This window comes from Rhinopithecus roxellana, chromosome 10, assembly GCF_007565055.1.
Source record: "Rhinopithecus roxellana isolate Shanxi Qingling chromosome 10, ASM756505v1, whole genome shotgun sequence".
Classification (NCBI taxonomy): domain Eukaryota; kingdom Metazoa; phylum Chordata; class Mammalia; order Primates; family Cercopithecidae; genus Rhinopithecus; species Rhinopithecus roxellana.
The window spans coordinates 18,707,706-18,735,635 of NC_044558.1; the positions used below are offsets into that span (position 1 = coordinate 18,707,706).

The 27,930-nt window shown below is 35.7% G+C and overlaps 1 protein-coding gene across 2 annotated transcripts in view; it reads right to left on the reverse strand.

The window, feature by feature from the left end:
- RADX (RPA1 related single stranded DNA binding protein, X-linked) overlaps nt 1-27,930 on the reverse strand; it is a 72,613-nt gene that overhangs the window by 11,810 nt on the left and 32,873 nt on the right. For both annotated transcript variants that reach the window (XM_030939787.1, XM_030939786.1), the window contains 2 exons: nt 25,312-25,385; nt 5,171-5,461 (listed from right to left, as the gene is read on the reverse strand). In XM_030939787.1, the coding sequence (XP_030795647.1) occupies nt 5,171-5,461; nt 25,312-25,385 (365 nt within the window). The remainder of the gene's footprint in view (nt 1-5,170; nt 5,462-25,311; nt 25,386-27,930) is intronic.

The window sequence follows — 27,930 nt, forward strand, 5'->3', positions numbered from 1 at the left end:
CATGGTGATACCCCATCTCTACCAAAAATACGATAATAATAATAATAAACTGGGTGTGGTGGTGTGCGCCTGTGGTCCCAGCTACTTGGGCAGAGGTTGCAGTGAGCCAAGACTGTACCACTGTACTCCAGCCTGGGCAACAGAGTGATACCCTGTTTTAAAAACAAACAATCTACTAGAGTTCAAAGTACAGACGTTTAAGTCAATAGGCCTCAGGGCTTTTGTGCTTGCTGCCTTTGTGCCTAGAATGTTTTTTCCCCAGATAACCACATCTCTACCAGGTTTCTAAAATGTTCCTTACTCCAGGAGACCTCTGCTATTTAAAATTTAACCCTTTCCTACTACAACACTCTCCAGCAACTGTTTTTTCTTAGCACTTATCACCATCTCACTCTACTACAAGCTCTCATAGAGCAGGGTTTTTATCTGTTGTGTTCACTAATGTGACTTTAGCACTTAGAAGAGTGCTAGGCACACAGTAGATGCCCAATAAATATTTCTTAAATTGAGTAAATAAATATACATGTGTGCATTTTACCTATAATTTTTCAATAATAGAATTTAAGACATTTGTGCAAGAGTATTCAAATATAAATTCATCCATATTCCCATTACCAGTAAGTGAACACAAATACCCTGTACAAACCCCAAGAAAAATGGCTATGATGTAAGGAGAGCGGTTAAAATAATCTTTTCTAGATTTTTTGTCAAAGTATTTTTTGGAAAAATTTGTCACGTGGTTTGTTCTTTTCTTTTACTGTAAAATGCATTTAAAAGACAATTTCAAATTTTAATAACATTAATTGTGACATCAAGGTAATTTAATATACTACAGTTACACTGAAATAATAAGGCTTCACTCATCTTTATATTTTCTTTTATTAAAGCAGCCAAACAGACCAATATAATTTTCTCCCTCTTTGGTATTAGCCTGTGGGCTCAGGATCAATTATTTGTACCTCTAGGGTATGCCACCTTCCTTGCTGAAAGCCTGTTTGAAAGATTAGCTGAGTAGCACTGGGTTCCCTCAATGTTGATTACCTCACCAATGAATACTATTATTGGGGTTTATATCTTTTGACTTTTAAAAGACAAATAGGCAGCCTTCAGCAACTTGGAAAGACTAGCTGGATTATGTTCCTAATTATCTAAGTCAAATGAAAATCGAGAAGATGACTTTTAAACTTTGACTCATCAGATTTCATGGGTAAACAAATTAGTGTTAGTAGAGCCAAAGATACACTATAACACCTGTAAGTTCAATTAAAACTTTTGAAAGCTGTGTTCTTATATTTAAGGTGAGAAATAATTCTTAAAAGTGAGAAAGACTGACTAACATATTTTACATTTTGTACTTGGGCTAAGGGCACTGAAAATCTAATTTGTTACTTCATCTCAGTATATTCTATTTAAAGTGTGTGATCTTACATGGTAGGCAATGGGCTGAGGTTTTAATGGTTATAATCTATTGATTTGAGACAGGTAAGATGGCCCAGCAAGAATTTAAAGACAAGAACCAGTGCTTCTAGGATAGGTTTCTGACATTGCCATGGTACCAAGCTGGTGGTTGCTGAGAGCCATCAGAACTGTGGGAAAGAAGGAAGACTAATAATTCTATTCAATGTTTTCAATAACAATTCACCCTTCCAGTCAGAGGTAATGACCAAGTAACAGGGTTGTGGTCCAAATAACATTTTTGGCTCCAAGAATAAGACACTTCAAAATTATGAGGTCTTCTATAGACTTGCAAGATATTGCAGAGGTATAATAAACCACTAGAAGATAGTATCACTGAATGAGACAATCTTCATGCTTAGAGAACCTTAAACATCATACAGATTTATCTGCCTGGATTGGTTTAGGCAGTCTTAACTGAGACTTAACTAAGGAGTCTAGAACAGGGTAAATTATGACTGGGGGATGCAAATCCAGCCTGCCCCTGGTTTTGTACATTCCATGAGCTAAGAATAGCTTTCACATTTTTAAATAGTTAAAAAAAAAATCAAAAGGACAATATTTTATGATACATGAAAATATGAAATTCAAATTTTAGTGTACATACAGTTTTTTTTCAAACAACCATGTGCATTCATTTACATATTGTCAATGGTTGCTTTCACATAAATACAGCAGAGCTGAGTAGTTGCAAAAGAAATTGTATGGCCTGTAAAACCTCAAACATTTACTACTTGTCCCTTTACTGACCAAGTGTGCCGCCTTGTATAAGATACACTTAAAGTCATCTTTCAGTTTTAGGATTCTACCTTTTAACAAATAGCACAGTAATAACAGATTTATTCCTCTCTTCTGGGTTTATTGCTCATGTCCATGCTAAAATATATACAAACCATTTTTCTGGTCTTATAATACAACTTGGGTTCATACTTTCCTAAAAGATATGACAAATTCAGCACTTTCACATCTGATATTTAGCTCTCATTCTAAGTAGTGCTTGAAGTATAGATGTAGATAGTACTTGAATGAATGAAGATATGAATATAGATAGTACTAGATAGTACTAGAATATAGATATTGTCTATACTTCAAGTACTACTTAAAGCATAGTAGTTTTCAACCTTTAATCTACTCCTTTATACCTGATGGACAGGATGTGTTCTTGGCAGTGGCATTCTCTCTGTGGCAATAAGTCTCTCTTATGAATGGAGCAGACTGAATGGGCTGCTTCTCTAGTGTGTATCAGAATTCTAAGAAGTATGAGTAGGCCTCTTGCAGATGACTTTGATAAGCTACCCCCTCCCAACAAGACTGTATGAGAATCACTGGATCCAGTACCATTTATCTCAGCTCTCTAAGTTTTATCCCTTTATTAAGTTAAACTATTAGAGCGTGAAGTACTTGGATTACATAATAATAAAGTGAAAATATATTCCTTTATAGAAATGCTTTATTAAGATATGACTAATGATTATACTGATTAGGTATATTAAAATGTTGATGCACGAAGCAACTATCTGAAGATCATTTACATACCTTTTTTAAAAAAAAACTACAGTTGAAGATAACCCATTTGTTATCCTGTGCTACTTATACAATAATTTCATAGTTAATTCAGACTTGAATTTTGTTTGAGAAAAAAAAAAGCAGGGTTCCTATATATAATTGTTTTCTCTGCAACAGATGGTACGTTTAGAGACTCAGGAGATCTGATTTCTAATCATGGTCTGGCTTTTACCTAGCCAAGGGTAAGACTAGAAGATATCCAAGGTTTATTTTGGCTTTAAAATTAAATATCTCATCAGAAAAAAGAAATAACTACTAAAAACAAACCCTTCTCCCTTCCTGCCAGAAAGCACAGAAAATTATTGCCAATGGTAGAAATTTGGTTATTTGCAAGTACCTAGTAATACCTACTTTTTGTGCTTCCTTTAAAATGTTCTGTTTTGTTTCATTCATAAATGGTTTATTTTACACTGTCTTTTAACTATGTAAACCATCCTTGGAAAAATGTAGGATATAAAATTTATATAGAAACAGCATACTTCTAACATGGATTAAAGTTAGTGGGAGGAATGATGAAATTTTCTTCTTCACATTTGATTCCTGCTTTTAGCTGACTCATAGCCAAAGCTACACAAGTTTATAATTACATGTAATACAGCTGAGAAGTCTTAGTCAAACTGTTTTAATAGAGCAGCAACATTTTAAAAGTGAGAAAAAAATTCAAGTTCTAGTTTCTAGATGAACTCATCATTTTCATGGTTACCTTTTTAAATTTTTAATTTTTGTGGGTATATAGGTGTATATATTTATGGGGTACATGAGATATTTTGATATAGGCATGCAATATGTGAAAATCACATCAGGGTAAATGGGGTATCCATCCCCTCAAACATTTATCCTTTGAGTTACAAATGATGCGATTATACTCTTTTAGTTATTTTTAAATGTACAATTAAATTATTACTGGCCATAGTCACCTTACTGTGCTACCAAATTGTAGGTCTTATGCATTCTTTCTAATTTTTGTGTCCATTAACCATGATTATTTTTGATGGATGGGAAATTTTGCCAAAATTTTTGTTTCCTAGATACAAAACTAAAGTTGATGAACTAGTTGAAGAGACCAAGTAATGCAGTCTAGTGAAAAAGCATTTGAAACTTAGGTCTGTGATTTTCTAATGGAGTCAGTGAGAATTCAGACTTTTCATAGATTACATACATACTCACATGTCTGTACATATTTATATGTGAGGAGGTAGGGAAGAGGGGTTGGGAGAGAATAAAAGGGAAAAGAGAATCTTGATAAAGGTCAAGGCAATTCACCCAAGGACTGCAAATGTTAGCACCACGCTCTCACCAACTGAACTAACCGGCCAAGATGTCCAGTACTACAAATGTAAAAATCCACGAACTACATTATTCGGTCATTAAGTTATTTTGCTTATAATTTTTTCCTCATTCCTTCATTTTAAGGTAATAAGACCTGGTACTAAGATCTTCCTGTGAAACACAAATGCATTGTTTTCCTTGACTCTGAGTCATTTTAGCTAAGATTTTGTTTTAGAATTTTTTTGTGTGTAATTTTTCATCTTTCAGAAACAAAAAAAATCTAAGTTTTAAAATGTTTTGACTTCTTTAAATTTCTGTAAGTTCCATAGCTACCTCTCAATTTTGAAAAACCTGGGTAAATCAGCTTATTTCCTCTTATCAGACAAGGAAAGTTTTTTCAATAACTTTTTTCCAGTCAACTTTAGTTACTTGATTATTTTATTATCTTGAGGGTCTAAACAGACCTTTTTTTTTTGTAGGGCTTCTTTTGATTAGTATTCTTTCTTCTCTTTAACTTACACTTTACCCTTCAGTGGTTCCAATGAATGAAGAAGCAGAGAACATAGGCAAGAAAGTGGTGGCTAAGGGAGAACAGGAGCTGCCTTAGAAGTAGTCAGATACTCAGGAATGAGGAAAATTCCCTTAGTTCTCCCATTCTTCTCTCCCCAGATACTTTCCAAGGACTTACCAATGTTTAGAAGCACACAATTAGAGCTTCATTTATTCCATAATTAGTGCTCCATTCCTTTTGTTTGAGCCAAACAAGAACTTCCCTTGGGCTTAATGTTTTTGTGGGAAGGGCTTAAATTTTTAAAGCAAAATAGTAGGCATATTTAAAATATGTTAAATTAATGATATTCAAAAAGAACAGTGGACTTACCTAGTATGGTTACTTCAAAATGTCCAAGGCTTCGGGCACTCTTAAAATCATCAAGTTTTGGGGGCCTTCCTTCTGGTGGTACATATTTCGCAGGCTGAGAATTATACTGCTCACTAAGAAACTTTCTGTGTTCAAACATAAATTTCCGTGGAATACTTTCAGGATAAACATGGCTGTAGTGTAGGTGATCTATTAAGCCAAACTTTTTCTCCCTCCACAGCTGACTCTCCCACCTATCACTTATGGTTTTTCTGGCTTTCCCTTGCAGACTAGCATTTGTATTTGCTCGACCTGTTAAAGACACAATGAGATAGACACAATTGATCTATAAACTAATCAAATAAAGTCATTCACTGCAAAAAAAAAAAAAAAAAAACAAAAAACACAGATTAATGAGGAAGAGTTTAAGTAACATTAAAAATCAAACAACTACCTACAAAATATAAAATGAATATACAAAAGAAAATTCTTATTAAAGTGAAGAACTAAATTCACTTTCAAAATAAATTTTTACTGTAAAATACTAAAGTGACATTGTTTCTCTGTTGTTGGAATTATGTAGATTTGTAGTTACCTTCTTTCTACTTTTTATAAATGTTCTAAATGCTCTTAAACATATGTTCTTTTTATATTCAGTGACAAATTCAAATTAAATCAAATTCATTATTAGAGATCACTCACTCTTGGTGGAAATTTGAGCCTAAAATAAAATTTTGTTAATCTCTGCTAAAAGTAACCTGAACAAATACAGTCTCATTCTTCAATACTTCTCTCCTTCAGAGGGGCCATTTAGGGGTTGGGCATGGTGGCTCATGCCTGTAATCTCAGCATTTTTGGAAGCTGAGGCAGGAGGATCACTTGAAGCCAGGAGTTCAAGATCAGCCTAGTTAACATAGAGAGACCTGTCTCTAAAAAAAAATTAAAACAAAACAAAAACCAAAAAACAAAGGGGCCATTTATTTATTATATATGACACTCCTTTCAGATATAAATAAACTATGGAAAACAAAAAGGGAATGAAATTGAGATGAAAGACCCCCTCAATTTTTGTTGTTCTCTATTATGATACCAAATTATCATTTATTTATGATTAAAATCTAACAAATTAAGTTTCTAATGCAGAATATAATCCCTTATTGATATAGTTAAGCTTTGTATTCCTACCCAAATCTCATCTTGAGTTGTAATCCCCAGGTGTTGAGGGAGAGACCTAGTGAGAGGTGATTGGATCATGGGGGGTGGTTCTCCCATGCTGTTCTCATGATGAGATAGTTCTCACAAGATCTGATGGTTTTATAAGTGTTTGACCTTTCCTCCTGCACACACTCTCTCTCTTGCCTGCTGCCATATAAGACGTGCCTGGCATGATTGTAGGTTTCCCAGCCATGTGGAACTGTGAGCCAATTAAACCTCTTTTCTTTATAAATTACTCAGTCTCAGTCAGGCATTTATAGCAGTGTGAGAACAGACAATACACATATACATTATGACATTCGTTCAGCAAACAATTACAAAGCACCTAGTATGTGCCAGACATTGTGTTAAGGAATTTGGTACAAGTAATATTTTGAATAAATAATGTACCACGGTAGAATCAGAAACACAGTAAAATCAGAAAAAAAATTAATTTTGGAACAATATTTCTGCTAGCTGAGACAGGCTGACAGCTTCAGAGTTTACCAAAGTTGCTGACTTGCTTTCTTGCCTATGTCCTGGTATTCTTATCCTAGCATAAAAAGCCTTGCTGAGGCAGAAGGTGGCTGCAATAGCAAGGTTTCAGTATGGTTAATATACTACTTCTGATTATCAGACTTTATTACATATTCCCAGAGTACTTGCTTGGTTTCTTAAGCCTAGTTGGAGACTTATTGAAAACTTATTACAAGGTAAAGTATTAGTTTGAGTTGTAAGGGAAAATGAAGAAGTTGAACACATACTTCTTACTCATCAGGAATTTAAAATATTGCAATACTACAAAAGAGTTTTTTGAACTAAAAATTCAGTTGATGAACACACAAATTCCTATAATAATGATTGATAACAAAAGGGCTAAAAAACTTATTCACACATGGAAAGATCAAAAGAAATAAATCAAAGCTGAGAAAAAGAGTTAGTAGGACTAAATTGATGATTGGGAAATGACTTCATCTTTTGTATCTTCTAGAAGTAAATCTCTTCTCAAACTAATAAAAGTACATAATCAGAACAACGATTAGTAGGTATTACAGTGATCTAACCCATATGAAACATTCCTGCTTGACTTATTTTAGAATACAGCATGCAAAAGAAAAAGTGATATGCTATTCTAATTTTTAAAAAGTAAGTACTTACATCTACCTTATAGAAAACAATTATATGATTGACCTGTTCGGAAGAAGTCAGAATATTTTCTATGCATATTTTCTTATTTGAGTATTAATATTAAGGACTGCCAAGGTACAAATGTTTATATGAAAAATTCCTCTAAAGAAACATGCTTTATTTTTTTATTTTAGTAACTGGGGACTACAATTACCTACCTCAATTATATCTTCATAATTAACTAATACAAATAGGTATGAAATCAATACAGGAGACACTGGCAGGTATTGGTTGTGAATAGTAACAAATAAAAGGCAATAAACAGGAAAGAGATAAAATATATCTAGAGGTCAGGTTTTTCTAAAAATAAGATGGAAAATCACGAACTAGTTTTTTTTGAATGTTAATAAAATTACTATATGAAACATGTTATATTTTAAACTTAATGCATAGGTAAAATATAGGTTAATTACTTAGCAAAATTATATTTTTATATTTTACAATTATAATTTTCATTCTATTATTTCAGTTATCTATTTTACTCATTTCTGGTGAGATTGGTTCAATGTTTTAATGAGGAACATTTACATTTAAGTCATAAGGTTAAAAAAAGAATGCAATTCAAATGTATGTACGTAGGCATGGTGAATTTTTTAAAAAAATCTACTCCAAGCATTTCATTATGTGGATAAGAGTGGTAGGTTGATAGAGGCAGGCTCACACCTGTAATTCCAGCACTTTAGAAGCCTGAGGCAGGAGGACTGCTTGAGGCCCAGAGTTCAAGACCAGCTTAGGCAACATAGGGAGACCCTGTCTGTACAAAATAATAATAATAATAATAATAATAATAATAATAATAATAATAAGCAGGCATTGTGGCACACACCTATGTTCCCATCTACTGGAGTAGCTGAGGTGGGAGGAACGCTTGAGCCTGGTAGGTCGAGGCTGCAGTGAGCCATGATCTTGCCATTGCACTCCTGCCTGGGTGACAGAGCAAGACTCTGTCCGCCCCCGCCAAAAAAAAATGTGATGGGGTGTATGGAGACATGGGAGAGGAAAAGGAGCTATTTTCTCTGCCTCTCCTTCTTGTCTCCACTGATCCCTCCCTGATGCAAGATCTACAAGGCTGAAAAATAACAGGGTATTCCAGTCAGTATGTTTAGTAGCAAGTATGTAACAGATTTTTAAAGACTAGTGAAAGCCAGAGGCTACCTGTAATGCCTTGCGTTACTGTTAACTTTTCAAATGTGTGTCTGAGTTACTAGATATAAGCACAAACCACACAAACATATTAATTGTATATTCACAAAATGAATGACTTTTGAATTTACAAGCATAGAAAAAGCCAAAGCTATCATGAAACTACCTGGGAATACATTAGTGACCATGTTGACACATATAGATCTAATTCATTCATTAAAACTGCAATATAGTATTACAGTATACTAATACGTTATATTTACAATCCCCTGTTAATTAAAATTTAGCTTTCAATATTCCCTATTATAAATAATGTTCCAAAAAACATCTTGGAATATGTCTCCCTATATGGCCAAAGACATAAATGGAATTTCTAGGTCACAGAGTATAACACATTCCCAACAAATTAGGTATTGTCAAATTATTCTCAAATGGTAGTTGCAGCATATTTATTCTAAGAAAGGGGGGAGGTGCATGAGTCTCTCCCTAATACAAATACCTACTCCAGCTGGAATACTGAGTTTGTTAAAAAGAGACAAGGAGTAGGTAATTGAGGGATCCTTGACTCTACTCATTTCTCTACTTTAAATTTTTATCAATATCCAGTTATAGTTGATTGTATCAGAAATCTACTTTTCTGATGTAAGTATAGACACTCCAGCTTTCTTTTGTATGGTATGTACTTTTCCATCTTTTTATATCATATCTTTACATTTAAATTGGTTTTCTTTTAGATGGTATATGGTTGGGTCTTATTTTTGTATCCAATATGATAATCTCCACTTTCTACTTGGGATATTTATACTATTTATTTTAATATACAGGCATACCTTGTTTTAATGCACTTTATTGTGCTTCACAGATATTGCATTTTTTGCAAATTGAAGGTCTGTGGGAACCCTGTGTTGAGCAAGTCTACTGGTGACATTTTTTTTAACAGCATATGTTCATTTTGAGTCTCTGTGTCACGTTTTGGTAATTATCACAATATTTCAAACTTTTAAATTATTATATCTATTATGGTGACCTGTGATTACTGATCTTTGATGCTACTATTGTAATTGTTTTGAGGCCCCACAAACCACACCCATATAAGATAGCAAACTTAATTGAAAAATACTGTGTGTGTTCTAACTGCCCCAACTACTGGCCATTTCCCTGTCTATCCTCTTTTCCTCAAGTCTCCCTACTCCCTAAGACAAAATAATATTGAAATTAGGCCAATTAATAACCTTATAATGTTTTCTAAGTGTTCAAGTGAAAGGAGAGTCACACATCTCTCATTTTAAATCAAAACCTAGAAACAATTTAGTTTAGTGAGGAAGGCATGTCAAAAACCAAGATAGGCTGAAAACTAAGGCCTTCTGAGCCAAACAATTAGCCAAGTTGAGAATGCAAAGGAAAAGTTCTTGAAGGAAAGTAATGCTATTCTAGTGAACACATGCATGATAACAAGGTGAAACAGCCTATTGCTGATCTGGATAAAGTTTTGGTGGTCTGAATAGAAGATCATGCTAGCCACAATACTCCCTAAGGCCAAAGCCTAATTACTAGCAAGGCCCTAACTCTCTTCAATTCTATGAAGGCTAAGAGAAGTGACAAAGCTGGAGAAGAAAAGTTGGAAGCTAACAGAGATTGAACAGAGATGAACAGAAATTGGTTCATGAGGTTTAAGAAAGAAGCTATCTCCATAACATAAAAGTGCAAGGTGAAGCAACAAGTTCTGATGTAGAAGCTGCAAGTTATCCAGAAAATCCAGCTAAGATAACTGATGGCTACACTGAACAACAGATTTTCAATGGAGATAAAATAGCTTTGTATTGGAAGAAGATGCCATCTGAGACTTTCATAGTTAGAGAGGAAAAGTTAATGCCTGGCTTTAAATCTTCAAAGGACAGGCTGACTCTCTTCTTAGGGGCTAATGCAACTTTAAGTTGAAACTAATGCTCATTTACCAAAAATCCTAGGGCCCTTAAGAATTATGCTAAATCTACTCTGCCTGTGCTCTAGAAATGGAACAAAGCCTCAATGACAGCACATCTGTCTATGGTATAGTTTACTGAATATTTTAAGCCCGCTATTGAGACCTACTGCTCAGATAAAAAGATTCCCCTCAAAATATTACTGCTCACTGACAATGCACCTGGTCACTCAGGAGCTCTGATGGAGATGTACAAAGAGTTCAATGTTGTTTTTGTGCCTGCAAACACAACAACCATTCAGAAGCCCATGGATCAAGGAGTAATTCTGACTTTCAAGTCTTAATTCTTAAGAAATGCATTTCATAAGGCTACAGCTAACATAGTGATTCCTTTGATGTATCTGGGCAAAAGTGAAAACTGAAAACCTCCTGGAAATTTGAACACCTTGTGGAAAGGATTCACCATTCTAGATGCCATTTAAAGTTACTTGTGATTTATGGAAGGAGGTCAAAATATCAACATTAAGAGGAGTTTAGAAGAAATTGATTCCAACCCCCATAGATGACTTTGAGGGGTTCAACACTTTAGGGTAGGAAGTAACTGCAGAAGTGGTGGAAATGGCAGGAGAACTAGCATTAGAAGTGGAGTCTGAAGATGTTACTAAATTGCTGCAATCTCTTTATAAAACTTGAATGGATGAAGAGATGCTTCTTACAAATGAACAAAGGTTTTTTTTTTTTTTTTTTTTTTTTTGAGATTGAATCTATTCCTGGTGAAGATGTTGTGAACATTTGTTAAAATGCAAATAAAGAATTTAGAATATTACATAAGCTTAGCATAATAGATAAAGCAGTGGCAAGGTTTGAAAGGAGTGACTCCAATTTTGAAAGAAGTTCTACTGTGGGTAAAATGCTGTCAAACAGCATCACACACTAAAGAGAAATCTTTTCTGAAAGGAAAAGTCGACTGATGTGGCAAAATTTATTGCTGTCTTATTTTAAGAAACTGCCACAGCCAATTCCTCAAGGCTCTAGAACTAGAAAAACCATTTGATCCAGTCATCCCATTACTGGGTATATACCCAAAGGATTATAAATCATGCTGCTATAAAGACATATGCACATGTATGTTTATTGTGGCACTATTCACAATAGCAAAGACTTGTAACCAACCCAAATGTCCATCAATGATAGACTGGATTAAGAAAATGTGGCACATATACACCATGGAATACTATGCAGCCATAAAAAATGATGAGCTTGAATTAAAAACACATAGTTGGGATAGGCAGGTGCACCCAAGATGGTCAAATAGGAACAGCTCCAGCCTGAAGTTCCCAGCATGAGCGACACAGAAGATGGGTGATTTCTGCATTTTCAACTGAGGTACCGGGTTCATCTCACTGGGGCGTGTCGGACAGTTGGTGCTGGTCCGCTGGTGTAGCCTGAGCAGTGAGAGCTGAAGCAGGGCAAGGCATCGCCTCACCTGGGAAGTGCAAGGGGGAAGGGAATTCCCTTTCTTAGCCAAAGGAAATTGAGACACACAACACCTGGAAAATCGGGTAACTCCCCCCTAATGCTGCGCTTTACCAAGGGTTCCAGCAAATGGCACACCAGGAGATTATATCCCACACCTGACCTGGAGGTTCCCACACCCACAGAGCCTCCCTCATTGCTAGCACAGCAGTCTGAGATCTAACTGCAAGGTGGCAGCGAGGCTGGGGGGGGGGGCTCCCGCCATTGCTGAGGCTTAAGTAGGTAAACAAAGTCACTGGAAAGCTCGAATTGGGTGGAGCCCACCACAGCTCAAGAAGGCCGGCCTGCCTCTGTAGACTCCAACTCTGGGGACAGAGCATAGCTAAACAAAAAGCAGCAGAAACCTCGGCAGAGGTAAATATCCCTGTCTGACAGCTTTGAAGAGAGCAGTGAATCTCCTAGGACAGAGACTGAGATCTGAGAATGGACAGACTGCCTGCTCAAGTGGGTCCCTGACCCCTGAGGAGCCTAACTGGGAGACATCCCCCACTAGGTGCAGACTGACACCTCACACCTCACATGGCTGGGTACACCCCTGAGACAAAGCTTCCAGAGCAAGAATTAGACAGCAACACTCATTGTTCAGCAAGATTCTATCTTCTGCAGCCTCTGCTGCTGATACCCAGGCAAACAGGGTCTGGAGTGGACCTCAAGCAAACTCCAACAGACCTGCAGCTGAGGGTCCTGTCTGTTAGAAGGAAAACTAACAAACAGGAAGGACACCCACACCAAAACCCCATCAGTACGTCACCACCATCAAAGAACAAAGGCAGATAAAACCACAGAGATGGGGAAAAAGCAGTGCAGAAAAGCTGGACATTCAAAAAATCAGAGCACATCTCCCCCTCCAAAGGAATGCAGCTCATTGCCTGCAATGGAACAAAGCTGGACGGAGAATGACTTTGACAAGTTGAGAGAAGAAGGCTTCAGTCCATCAAACTTCTCAGAGCTAAAGGAGGAACTATGTAACCAGCGCAAAGAAACTAAAAACCTTGAAAAAAGATTTGACGAATGGCTAACTAGAATAACCAAAGTAGAGAAGTCCTTAAAAGAACTGATAGAGACGAAAACCATAACACAAGAGCTACGTGACAAATGAACAAGCTTCAGTAACCAACTCGATCAACTGGAAGAAAGAGTATCAGTGATTTAAGATCAAATGAATGAAATGAAGCAAGAAGAGAAGTGTAGAGAAAAAAGAATAAAAAGAAATGAACAAAGCCTCCAAGAAATATGGGATTATGTGAAAAGACCAAATCTACGTCTGACTGGTGTGCCTGAAAGTGAGGGGGAAAATGGAATCAAGTTGGAAAACACTCTGTGGGATATCATCCAGGAGAACTTCCCCAACCTAGTAGGGCAGGCCAACATTCAAATTCAGGAAATACAGAGAATGCCACAAAGATACTCCTCCAGAAGAGCAACTCCAAGACACATAATTGTCAGATTCACCAAAGTTGAAATGAAGGAAAAAATGTTAAGGGCAGCCAGAGAGAAAGGTCGGGTTACCCACAAAGGGAAGCCCATCAGACTAACAGCAGATCTCTCGGCAGAAACTCTACAAGCCAGAAGAGAGTGGGGTCCAATATTCAACATTCTTAAGAAAAGAATTTTAAACCCAGAATTTCATATCCAGCCAAACTAAGTTTCATAAGTGAAGGAGAAATAAAATCCTTTACAGACAAGCAAATGCTTAGAGATTTTGTCACCACCAGGCCTGAACGACAAGAGATCCTGAAGGAAGCCCTAAACATGGAAAGGAACAACTGGTACCAGCCATTGCAAAAACATGCCAAAATGTAAAGTCCATCGATGCTAGGAAGAAACTGCATCAACTAACGAGCAAAATAACCAGTTAATATCACAATGACAGGATCAAGTTCACACATAACAATATTAACCTTAAATGTAAATGGACTAAATGCTCCAATTAAAAGACACAGACTGGCAAACTGGATAAAGAGTCAAGACCCATCAGTTTGCTGTATTCCGGAGACCCATTTCACATGCAGAGACACACACAGGCTCAAAATAAAGGGATGGAGGAAGATCTACCAAGCAAATGGAAAACAGAAAAAAGCAGGGGTTGCAATCCTAGTTTCTGATAAAACAGACTTTAAACCATCAAAGATCAAAAGAGACAAAGAAGGCCATTACATAATGGTAAAGAGATCAATTCATCAGGAAGAGCTAACTATCCTAAATATATATGCACCCAATACAGGAGCACCCAGACTCATAAAGCATGTCCTTAGAGACTTACAAACAGACTTAGACTCCCATAAAATAAAAATGGGAGACTTTAACACCCCACTGTCAACATTAGACAGATCAATGTGACAGAAAGTTAACAAGGATATCCAGGAATTGAACTCAACTCTGCACCAAGCAGACCTAATAGACATCTACAGAACTCTCCACCCCAAAGCAACAGAATATACATTCTTCTCAGCACCACATCTCACTTATTCCAAAATTGACCACATAGTTGGAAGTAAAGCACTCCTCAGCAAATGTAAAAGAACAGAAATTATAACAAACTGTCTCTCAGACCACAGTGCAATCAAACTAGAACTCAGGACTAAGAAACTCAATCAAAATCGCTCAACTACATGGAAACTGAACAACCTGCTCCTGAATGACTACTGGGTACATAACGAAATGAAGGCAGAAATAAAGATGTTCTTTGAAACCAATGAGAACAAAGATACAACATACCAGAATCTCTGGGACACATTTAAAGCAGTGTGTAGAGGGAAATTTATAGCACTAAATGCCCACAAGAGAAAGCAGGAAAGATCTAAAATTGACACCCTAACATCACAATTAAAAGAACTAGAGAAGCAAGAGCAAACACATTCAAAAGCTAGCAGAAGACAAGAAATAACTAAGATCAGAGCAGAACTGAAGGAGATAGAGACAAAAAAAAAAAAAACCCTCCAAAAAATCAATGAATCCAGGAGCTGGTTTTTCAAAAAGATCAACAAAATTGATAGACCACTAGCAAGACTAATAGAGAAGAAAAGAGAGAAGAATCAAATAGATGCAATAAAAAATGATAAAGGGGATATCACCACCGACTCCACAGAAATACAAATTACCATCAGAGAATACTATAAACACCTCTATGCAAATAAACTAGAAAATCTAGAAAAAATGAATAATTTCCTGGACACTTACACTCTTCCAAGACTAAACCAGGAAGAAGTTGAATCCCCGAATAGACCAATAGCAGGCTCTGAAATTGAGGCAATAATTAATAGCCTACCAACCAAAAAAAGTCCGGGACCAGATGGATTCACAGCCGAATTCTACCAGAGGTACAAGGAGGAGTTGGTACCATTCCTTCTGAAAGTATTCCAATCAACAGAAAAAGAGGGAATCCTCCCTAACTCATTTTATGAGGCCAACATCATCCTGATACCAAAGCCTGACAGAGATACAACAACAAAAAAAGGAGAATTTTCGACCAATATCCCTGATGAACATTGACGCAAAAATCCTCAATAAAATACTGGCAAACCGAATCCAGCAGCACATCAAAAAGCTTATCCACCATGATCACGTGGGCTTCATCCCTGGGAGGCAAGACTGGTTCAACATATGCAAATCAATAAACGTAATCCAGCATATAAACAGAACCAAAGACAAAAATCACATGATTATCTCAATAGATGCAGAAAAGGCTTTTGACAAAATTCAACAGCCCTTCATGCTAAAAACTCTCAATAAATTCGATATTGATGGAATGTATCTCAAAATAATAAGAGCTATTTATGAGAAACCCACAACCAATATCATACTGAATGGGCAAAAACTGGAAGCATTCCCTTTGAAAACTGGCACAAGACAGGGATGCCCTCTTTCACCACTCCTATTCAACATAGTGTTGGAAGTTCTGGCTAGGGCAATCAGGCAAGAGAAAGAAATAAAGGGTATTCAGTTAGGAAAAGAAGAAGACAAATTGTCCCTGTTTGCAGATGACATGATTGTATATTTAGAAAACCCCACTGTCTCAGCCCAAAATCTCCTTAAGCTGATAAGCAACTTCAGCAAAGTCTCAGGATACAAAATCAATGTGCAAAAATCACAAGCATTCTTATACACCAGTAACAGACAAACAGAGAGCCAAATCATGAGTGAACTCCCATTCACAATTGCTTCAAAGAGAATAAAATACCTAGGAATCCAACTTACAAGGGATGTAAAGGACCTCTTCAAGGAGAACTACAAACCACTGCTCAGTGAAATAAAAGAGGACACAAACAAATGGAAGAACCTACCATGCTCGTGGATAGGAAGAATCAATATTATGAAAATGGCCATACTGCCCAAGGTAATTTATAGATTCAATGCCATCCCCATCAAGGTACCAATGAATTTCTTCACAGAATTGGAAAAAGCGGCTTTAAAGTTCATATGCAACCGAAAAAGAGCCCGCATTGCCAAGACAATCCTAAGCCAAAAGAACAAAGCTGGAGGCATCACGCTACCTGACTTCCAACTGTACTACAAGGCTACAGTAACCAAAACAGCATGGTACTGGTACCAAAGCAGAGATATAGACCAATGGAACAGAACAGAGCCCTCAGAAATAATACCACACATCTACAGCCATCTGATCTTTGACAAACCTGAGAGAAACAAGAAATGGGGAAAGGATTCCCTATTTAATAAATGGTGCTGGGAAAATTGGCTCGCCACAGGTAGAAAGCTGAAACTGGATTCTTTCCTTACTCCTCATACGAAAATTAATTCAAGATGGATTAGAGACTTAAATATTAGACCTAAAATCATAAAAACCCTAGAAGAAAACCTAGGTAATACCATTGAGGACATAGGCATGGGCAAGGACTTCATGTCTAAAACACCAAAAACAATGGCAACAAAAGCCAAAATTGACAAATGAGATCTAATTAAACTAAAGACCTTCTGCACAGGAAAAGAAACTATCATCAGAGTGAACAGGCAACCTACAGAATGGGAGAAAATTTTTGCAATCTGCTCATTGGAGAAAGGGCTAATATCCAGAACCTACAAGGAACTCAATCAAATTCACAAGAAAAAAACAAACAACCCCATCAAAAAGTGGGCAAAGGATATGAATAGACATTTCTCAAAAGAAGACATGCATACAGACAACACACACATGAAAAAATGCTCATCATCACTCGTCATCAGAGAAATGCAAGTCAAAACCACAGTGAGATACCATCTCACACCAGTTAGAATGGCAATCATTGAAAAATCAGGAAACAACAGGTGCTGGAGAAGATGTGGAGAAATAGGAACACTTTTACACTGTTGGTGGGACTGTAAACTAGTTCAACTATTGTGGAAAACAGTGTGGCAATTCCTCAAGGATCTAGAACTAGAAATACCATTTGAGACCCAGCCATCCAATTATTGGGCATGTACCCAAAGGATTATAAGTTATGATGTTATAAAGACACATGCACACGTATGTTTATTGTGGCACTATTCGCAATAGCAAAGATTTGGAATCAACCCAAATGTCCATCAGTGACAGACTGGATTAAGAAAATGTGGCACATATATACCATGGAATACTATGCAGCCATAAAAAAGGATGAGTGTGTGTCCTTTGTAGGGACGTGGATGCAGCTGGAAACCATCATTCTCAGCAAACTATCGCAAGAACAGAAAACCAAATACCACATGTTCTCACTCATAGGTGGGAGTTGAACAATGAGATCACTTGGACACAGGAAGGAGAACATTACACACCAGATCCTATTGTGGGGAGGGGGTAGAGGGGAGGGATAGCATTAGGAGAAATACCTAATGTGAATGATGAGTTAATGGGTGCAGCACACCAACATGACACATGTATATGTATGTAACAAGCCTGCATTTTGTGCACAGGTACCCTAGAACTTAAAGTATAAAAAAAAAGGATGAGCTCATGTCCTTTGTAGGGACATGGATGAAGCTGGAAACCATCATTCTGAGCAAACTATCGCAAGGACAAAAAAGCAAACACCGCATGTTCTCACTCATAGGTGGGAATTGAACAATGAGAACACTTGGACACAGGGTGGGGAACATCACACACTGGGGCCTGTCATGGGCTGGGGAGTGGGGGAAGGGATAGCATTAGGAGATACACCTAATGTAAATGATGAGTTAACAGGTGCAGCACACCAAAGTGGCACATGTATACATTTGTAACAAACCTGCACATTGTGCACATGTACCCTAGAACTTAAAGTATAATAATTAAAAAAAAAAAGAAAATCTGAAAAAAATAAAGCTGGTAACAACTTAAAAAAAAAAAAGAAACTGCCACAGCCATTGACATAAGGCAAGACCCTCCACCAGCAGAAAGACTATGACTCACTGAAGGCTCAGATGATGGTTAACATTTATTAGCAATAGAGTATTTTTAAATTAAGGTATGTACATTTTTGGATTTAATGATATTGCATACTTATTAGAATGTAAACATAATTTTATATGTCCTGAAAAACTTAAAAATTTGTGTGATTCGCTCTACTGTAATTTTCGCTTTATTCTAATGGTTTGGCACTAAACCCACAGTATCTCTGAGGTATGCGTGCAATTAACCATGGAAGGGCTTAAATTTACTACTTTTCTATTGTTTCTCCTTGAGTCATCTATTCCTTAGATCGATTTTCTCTTGTCCTGCCTTCTCTTGGATTGAATGTTTTAAAAGATGATCCCTTGGTAGATTCTGGATACTAGCCTTTCATCAGATGGACAGATTGCAAAACTTTTCTCCCATTCTGTAGGTTGCCTGTTCATTCTGGTGATAGTTTCTTTTGCTGTGCAGAAGCTCTTTAGTTTAATTAGATCCCATTTGTCAATTTTGGCTTTTGTTGCCATTGCTTCTGGTGTTTTAGTCATAAAGTCTTTGCCCATGCCTATGTCCTGAGTGATATTGCCTAGGTTTTTTTCTAGGGTTGTTATGGATTTAGGTCTTACGTTTAAGTCTTTAGTCCATCTTGAATTAATTTTTGTATAAGGTGTAAGGAAGGGGTCCAGTGTCAGTTTTCTGCATGTGGCTAGTCAGTTTTCCCAACACCACTAATTAAATGGGGAATCCTTTCCCCATTGCTTGTTTTTGTCAAGTTTGTCAAAGATCAGATGGTTGTTGATGTGTGTTGTTATTTCTGAGGCTTCTATTCTGTTCCATTGGTCACTTAAACAAATTTACAAGAAAAAAAAAACCCTCAAGAAGTGGGTGAAGGATATGAACAGACACTTCTCAAAAGAAGACATTTATGCATCCAACAAACATATGAAAAAAAGCTCATCATCACTGGTCATTAGAGAAATGCAAATCAAAACCACAATAAGATACCATCTCATGCCAGTTAGAATGGCGATCATTATAAAGTCAGGAAACAACATATGCGGGAGAGGATGTGGGGAAAGAGGAATACATTTACACTGTTGGTGGAAGTGTAAATTAGTTCAACCATTGTGGAAGACAGTGTGGTGATTCCTCAAGGATCTAGAACCAGAAATACCATTTGACCCAGCAATCCCATTACTGGGTATATACTCAAAGGATTGTAAATTATTCTGCTATAAAGACACATGCACATGTATATTTATTGAGGCACTGTTCACAATAGCAAAGACTTGGAACCATCCCAAATGCCCATCAATGATAGACTGGATAAAGAAAATGTGGCACATATACACCATGGAATACTATGCAGCCATAAAAACGGATGAGTTCATGTCATTTGCAGGGATATGGATGAAGCTGGAAACCATCATTCTCAGCAAATTAACACAAGAACAGAAAACCAAACACTGCATGTTCTCACTAATAAGTGGGAGTTGAACAATGAGCACACATGGACACAGGGAGGGGAATATCACACACTGGGTGCCTGTCAACAAGTTGGGGGCTAGGAGAGGGATAGCATTATGAGAAATACCTAATGTAGATGATGGGTTGATGGGTGCAGCAAACCACCATGGCACGTATATACCTATGTAACAAACCTGCACGTTCTGCAAATGTATCCCAGAACTTAAACGTATAATAAAATAAAATAAAATAAAAAATAATCCCATTAAGCCCTGCTATTGATTAGCTACACTTTTTTTTTAGTGTTTTCTCTAAGGTCTATAATATACAACATTAACTTACTACAATCTACCTTCAAATGATGCTATGCATCTTCATGCATGTAGTGTAAGAATTTTAGAACAGTGTATTTCCATATCCCCTTCAGTCATCATGCTATTTTTTCATAACACTTTACTTCTATATAAACTATAAACTCTACAATGTATTTTCACTATTTCTGATCTAAAAGAAAAATGAGAAAATATATTTTATTTTACCCACCTATTTACTATTTCTAGTGCTTTATCTTCCTTTATTTAGGTCAAAATTTCTATCAGGTGTTACACGTTTTCTGCCTGAAGAACTTCCTTTAATATTTTTCATTGTGTAGGTCTGGTGGTGATGAAATCTCTCAGCTTTTGTCTTTATTTTGCCTTTATTTTTAAAAGTTATATTCACTGTGTATAGAATTCTAAGCTTACAGTATTTTTTTTTTTTTTTTTTTTTTTTTTGACAGAATCTCACTCTGTCACCTAGGCTGGAGTGCAGTGGTGTAATTTTGGCTCACTGCAACCTCTGCCTCCTGAGTTCAAGCAATTCTCCTGCCTCAGCCTCCCAAGTCACTGGTAATACAGGCATGCTCCGTGATTATATAATTTCTTAAGAGACATCTGCTGTAATGCTTGTCTTTGCTCCTTTGTGAGTTATGTGTATTTTTTTCTTTTCTCTTCCGCTTCTTTTAAGATTTCATTTATCCTGGTTTTCAGTGGTGTGTGTGTGCGTGTGTGTGTGTGTGCATTTAATGATGTTTTTGTCTCCTTGTTCTATTATTTTAAGAGGAGTACACCATGATCGTTAAGTGCATCAACTGCTCTTTTAAAATCTACCAGGTTATTTACCTTTTTAATATTATATTATATGTTATATACATTCATGATTGTTATTGTATTCTTAGTGGAATGTCAACTTAACATCCTATATATTCTATATTGTCCCTATTTACCTTTACTTATAGTTTTTACCTTAAATTCTATTTACTTCATATAAATATTGCTATACCACTTTTCTCTTGGTTAGTATATATCAGGTATACATTTTGCCATTCCTTTATTTTTAACCTTTCATATAATTTTGCTTAAGTATGTCTCTCTCTTAAAAAAATTTTTTTGAGATGGGCTCTCACTCTGTTGCCCAGGCTAAAGTGCAGTGGCTATTCACAGACATGATCATAGCACACTACAGTCTCAAACTCCTGGGCTCAAGTGATCCTCCTGCCTCAGCTTCCTGAGTAGCTAGGACTATAGGTGCATGCCACTGTACCAGGCTGAAGTGTGTCTCTTATATGTAGGATGTAACTGGATTAATTTTTAAGATTGAAATATGAAAGTTTAATACGTTTACATTTATTGAAATTGTTGATAATTCAGAATTATCTCAGCTATATTATTTTGTGTATTATCTTAAAAAGAAGAGAGAGATGGAGTCCCATTATGTTGCCCAGACTGGTCTTGAACTCCTGACCTCAAGTAATCTTCCTGTCTCAGACTCCCCAAGTGCAGGAATCACAGACATAAGCCACCATGCCCAGCCCATGTTTTATCTCAATCAAGCCTTTTCTTTGCTTTTTCTCTCTTTTTTCTATTTTACTGCCCTGAAAAAATTTTCATAATTCCTCCTCATTTTTTCTGTGCTGCTTCAGAAGTTATACATTCTATCCTATTCTTTCAGCTCGATCTTAAATTTTTTAACTCACATGTTTAAATTTACAAAGTCTGCAGTATATAAATCTCTACTATTTTCCATAAAGATACAATGATCTTAGAATGCTTTAATTCTCATCTTTCCATCCATTTGACCTTAAATAGTATTTTCATTCTACTTTGTTTCAAATCCCATGAAATAATGCATTATCATCATTATTAATTTCTACTGAACATATTTATTTATATTTACCAATATGTTACTAACTTCTTTGCTTACCATTGCTTCTTACATTCTGATATTTCCTTTTGGTTTGATTTTCCATCTCTCAGAATTCTTTAGTAATTCATTCATTGAGACTCTACAAGTAATAACTCTTTTAGTCTCTGACTATCTGAAAATATCTGTATTTCACCCTCACTCTTGCTTGATTTTTTAGGTAGACATAAAATTCCAGGTTAGGAATTATCTTAACACTTTGAAGACATTTCACTGTCTAAAGCATTATTATTTTTGGGAAATTTTTCCATCTAATTTTGCTTTCTTTGTTGATGAATCTGTCTTTTATCTCTGCTAGTTTTAAGGATGTTTATCTTTGATGCTCTATGGTTCACTATCATGGTCTGTATCATTTATCACATATCATATGTCTAGATACAGATTATTTTTATTCTACTTGGAATTCACTGTGATCCTTCAATTTAAAAAATTCATATATGTATACATGTATATATATATATAAAATTTTGAAAAAAATACCCTCTTCAAATACTGCTTCTTCCTATCTCTGTTCTGTCCTCCTGAACCTTTATTGATATAAATTGAACTTTCTCATCCTATCCACCATGTCTCTCAACTTATATTTTACCTTTCTAAACTCTTTACCACTCTCTGATGTGATTTCCTCAGTATCTCCAAACACATTAAATTATTTCTTTATCTGCATTTATCTATTATTCTTCTCATCATCTACTGATCAGTGTGTGCATGGATACCTTTTTCACATGTCAGTTTTTTCTTCATATTGATCTGTTTCCGACTTACTGATTTTTATTTATTCCTTTAACTTTTTAAATGTGTTTATTTTAGAGCTGGATGTGGTGGCTCAAACCTGTAATCCCAGCACTTTGGGAGGCTGAGGCTGGAGGATCACTTGAGGCCAGGAGTTTGAGATCAACTTGGGAAACATAGTGAGACACTATCTCTATAAAAAAAAAATAAAAATAATAAAAATATGTTTAAAAGCCTCTTTCTGATTGGCCTAGTATTTCTAGTTCCTGGGGTATAAATTCTTCCACGTGTTACATCTGATCACATTGCCCTTCAGTAGTAGCTCATTTCCTTTGGAAGTTTGTAATTTTTAACCATGAATCCATTTTCTATAGACATTGTTTTCCAAGGGAATCCCAAGCACCCTAGGTTACAAGAAATCTCTCTTTTAGGAAATTTCACAACTGCCTTAGGGTCTTGATTTCACTGATTTTGGACCAGATATTAGTGTTAACTCCTTAGTTCAGTAGCCTCACCATTTTAATCATGTGAACTGCAGCCACACTTCCATGCTGCACAGGTCTGGGATTCCACTTTCTCTCAGATGACTTTTTCTCACCCATTGCCCAGGAGATACAGGAAGCTCTTTGATACCTCTCCACATTGATGGTCACAATTTTTCTGCCCTTCTGTAAACTTCCAACTTTACATTAGTTTTACTTCTTCACAAGTAGGAGGCCTGTGGTCTGGACTCTCCTTCCCATGTGGTTATTACACCCCAGCCCATGAAAATTAAGGCCTCTATCTAGTTCTGAGATGTCAATGAACATTTTTAATTTTGGTTCCTACTCACTATTAAATTTAAATTCTTTTTTTGTTTCTGGAACTTGGTGATTTTTCATTCTTGTTTAGAGCTTGATTAGACACTTACATTATAATGTTTTTCTTTTGTGGGTTTTCAATTGGCCAGTTTTACCATAAGGCAATCCCTCCTTTTACTACTGGTCTGTCAGGCTATTCTTGGATTTATTTCTTTCTCTAGCCTAAGACTCAATCAATTATATCTTTCAATTTTAGTTAGCAAGTGAATGATTAACTACATCTAAACAAGAGCTTTCTCCAAAACAGCATGGAATAGGAAGGAAAACATGAGATTAATTTCAAATAACCACTCCCTGTGGGATAAACAAAATGTGTCCATAAAGTCCATCACAGTGCCTGACACATAAATGCTCAATAAATGGCTGGTACTATTACTATATAATTGTGAGAAGTACCATATTATCTTCTACAGGTAAAAGAGAGGGGATAATCTTAGCAGACGCTAATATAGAAATCTTTATGAAGTTTAATCACCAAGTTGACAAGCTGAAGAATAGAATTTAATTGCTTTCTTGGATATTAAACAGAGAATCACAAAACCTGGAACAATTATGGTTTTCTCCTTCATTTTTACAATTTAGAGTCCAGGCAAGATCCATTGTCTGAGGAACATTTTTTAATTTCAAATTATGCTTAGCTGGGAAAAAATAATATTTTTCTCCCTAAGTCCCCAAATTACATTTTTTACTGAAATCATCTAAAGTGCTCATTGAAACTTTTGGACAAAGTATTCAGCCTTATAGAGAATAATCAATCTAGAATATGACATGAGAAATGAATAAAAATCTATTATTAACTAACCCACATAAATCTAATAGGTAAGCACAGATGGGTATTATGTTTCTAAAAAGACCTAAAATGTTTAGAATGGACTTGTTCACAATGCCCCAATTTTATATCATGTAACAATCAACAAAAGTCATATTTAAATATTTTGGAAAAGTTCATTGAGACATTAAATTTAACAAGGCAGTATTCAATAAAATGACAGTATCACTTTTGTCTAGGTGGAGGATGGAAACAAAATAACACCAAAAGCAAAACAAGGAAATAAGGTGCTAAAAAGTCTAATCCAGAGAGATGATACCTAAGATCTGACTTAAACCAAACCACCCTATGGACACCCCACCAGAAAAAAATTGTATTACGAAATCACCTTGGAAATGAGGCCAAAGTTCAAACCAGTGAACCCAATAGCAAAGAAAGAAGATACAATTTACTTTTAAGAGATATCCATATTTGTTGTCAATTAAAAATTAAACTTCCTACTTATTCTTCTATTAAAAATAGTACATTTGAAGAGATATGCTATTACTAATGAAACAAACTGATAAGTATAAGTTTGTTTATAATTACTTTCACTTTTGGGATGATACCAAATTGATCAGTACATTTTTGACAGTGACCTAAGCTAATATTACTATATGCAAAGCATACATTCTAAGCTCGTATTGCTTGTGCTTAGTAATTAAATAGTAATCTACATAGAATAATGTTTCATAAAGTTTTCATAAATAATGATAACAAACAGTAACATACGGTTGAAGATGCTTGGCATGCCTGGTTTAATTCCCTTTGTTTGTACAGAAGCTCCTGGTTGAGGTACAGCAACTCTATGAAGGATAAGAAGAGTATAACCAATCATTATAGAAAGAGCCTCAAATGAAAAACAAATCAATTGGTTCTATTCAGAATTTATTCTAATTCAATAAATTTAGAAAATATACAGGTAAAGTTTGTTGAATAATACATTAAAATACACTAATAATTATGAAAAATATCCATATATAAAACAACTCAAATACTGCAATAGATTGAAATTTTAAGGATTATTCCGTAAAATGGAGCATTAATTTTATTAAATATTAACTGAAGATAATATTTTTATTCTTTATGACAGAAATTTAAAATTTACTGCATGCACGGCAAACGAAATAAAGTGAAGAGACAACCCACAGAATGGGAGAAAATATTTGCAAACTACTCATCTGACAAGGGATTAATAACCAGAATATATAAGGAGCTCAAACAAAACTGTAAGGAAAAAAGCTAATAATTTGATGAAAAATGGGGAAAAGATTTGACATTTTTATGAGAAATGAAATTTCTCTAATAGACATTTCTCAAAAAAGACAAACAAATGACAAACAGGTATATGAAAAGGTGCTCAACATCACTGATCATCAGAGAAATCCAAATCAAAACTATAATGAGATATCATCTCATCCCAGTAAAAATGGTTTAAATCCAAAAGACAGGCAAATAACAAATGCTGACAAGAATGTGGAGAAAGAGAAAACCCTGTATAATGTTGGTAGGAATGTAAGTTAGTATATCCAGTATGGAGAAAAGTTTGGAGGTTTCTACAAAAATTAAAAATTGAGCTACCATATAGTTGAGCATCCCCCCCCCCTGCTTGGTATATACCCAAAATAAAGAAAATCAGTATATCAAAGAGATAGCTGTACTTCCATATTTGTTGCAGCAGCTTTTACAATACCTAAGGTTTGGAAGCAACCTAAGAGTCCATCAACAGATGAATGGACAAAGAAAATGTGGTACATATACACAATGGAGTACTATTAGGCATAAAATGAATAAGATCCTGTCATTTGCAATGACATGGATGGAACTGGAGATCATTGTGTTAACTGGAAATAAGATAGGCACAGAAACATAAACATTGCACGTTCTCACTTATTTGTGAGAGCTAAAAATTAAAACAGCCCAACTCATGGAGATAGAGAATAGAAGAATGGTTACCAGAGGCTGGGAAGGGGAGTGGGGGAGTTTGGGAGAGGTATGGATGGTTAATAGGTACAAAAATATAGAAAGATTGAATAAGTCCTACTATTTAATAGCACAACAGGGTGACTATAGTCCATAATAACTTCACTGTACATTTTAAAATAACTAAAAGACTGTGTAATTTAATTGTTTGTAACACAAAGGATAAATGCTTGAGGGGATGGATACTCCATTCTCCATGATGTGATTATTATGCATTGTATGCCTGTATCAAAACATCTCATATACTTCATGAATATGTGTACCTAACATATACTTACAAAAATTAAAAATAAATAAGTAAAAATAAAATAAATGCAATGGCCTAGTTTTTATGTTTTCTTTGTTCAAAAATTATGGAAAACAATCTGGCCTGCCTTTCCAATTTTGGTTCATAGTTTTTTATTAGCCCTATGGTGCTTTAAACCTTCATGCTTTTCTTTCTGCCTGGAACAATCCTATGTCCCTTTCATTTGCCTGGTTAACTCTTACTTATCCTTCAAGATTTAGCTCCAGCATAATTTCCTACAAGAAGCTTCCCCTGATCTCTTGCCAAGGCTAACTGCCCCTTGTATATGCTATTATAGTACTGTGAATAAACTTCTATCATGGCATTCACCATATCATACTGAAATTACAGGTTTAAAAGTCTGTCTCTTTCACCAGACTTAGCTCTCTATGAAAGTATGAACTCATCCTTATCAGTTACATCTGCTATGACCCTATTTCCAAATAAGGTCATATTCAGAAGTCCTGAGGGTTAGGACTTCATCATATGAATTTTGTGGGGACACAATCCAACCCATAAGTCTGCCCTCTGGTCCCACAAAATTCCTGTCCTTCTCATATGCAAAATAGGTTCACCCCATCACAACATCCCCAAAAGTCTTATCCCATAGCAACAAAATCCATTGATCTGTTGTTTATAAGAAACATACTTTACCTATAAAGATATTTGTAAACTGAAAATAAAAGGATGGGAAAAGATATTCCATGTCAATGGAAACCAAAGAAACCACAGGAGTAGCTATCTTTATATCAGACAAAATCAATTTTGAGACAAAAACAATAAGAAGAGACAAAGAAGGTCACTATATAATGATAAAGGAGTCAATCCAGCAAGACAATATAACAATTTTAAATACGTATGCACTCAACACTGGAGCACCCAGATATATAAACCAAATATTATTAGAGCTAAAGGGACAGATAGGCTGCAGTACAATAATAGCTAGAGACTTCAACACCCCACTTTCAGCACTGGACAAATCTTCTAGATAGAAAATCAACAAAGAAATATTGGACTTAATCTGCACTGTAGATCAAATGGATCTAATAGATATTTACAGAACGTGTAATCCAACAGCTGCA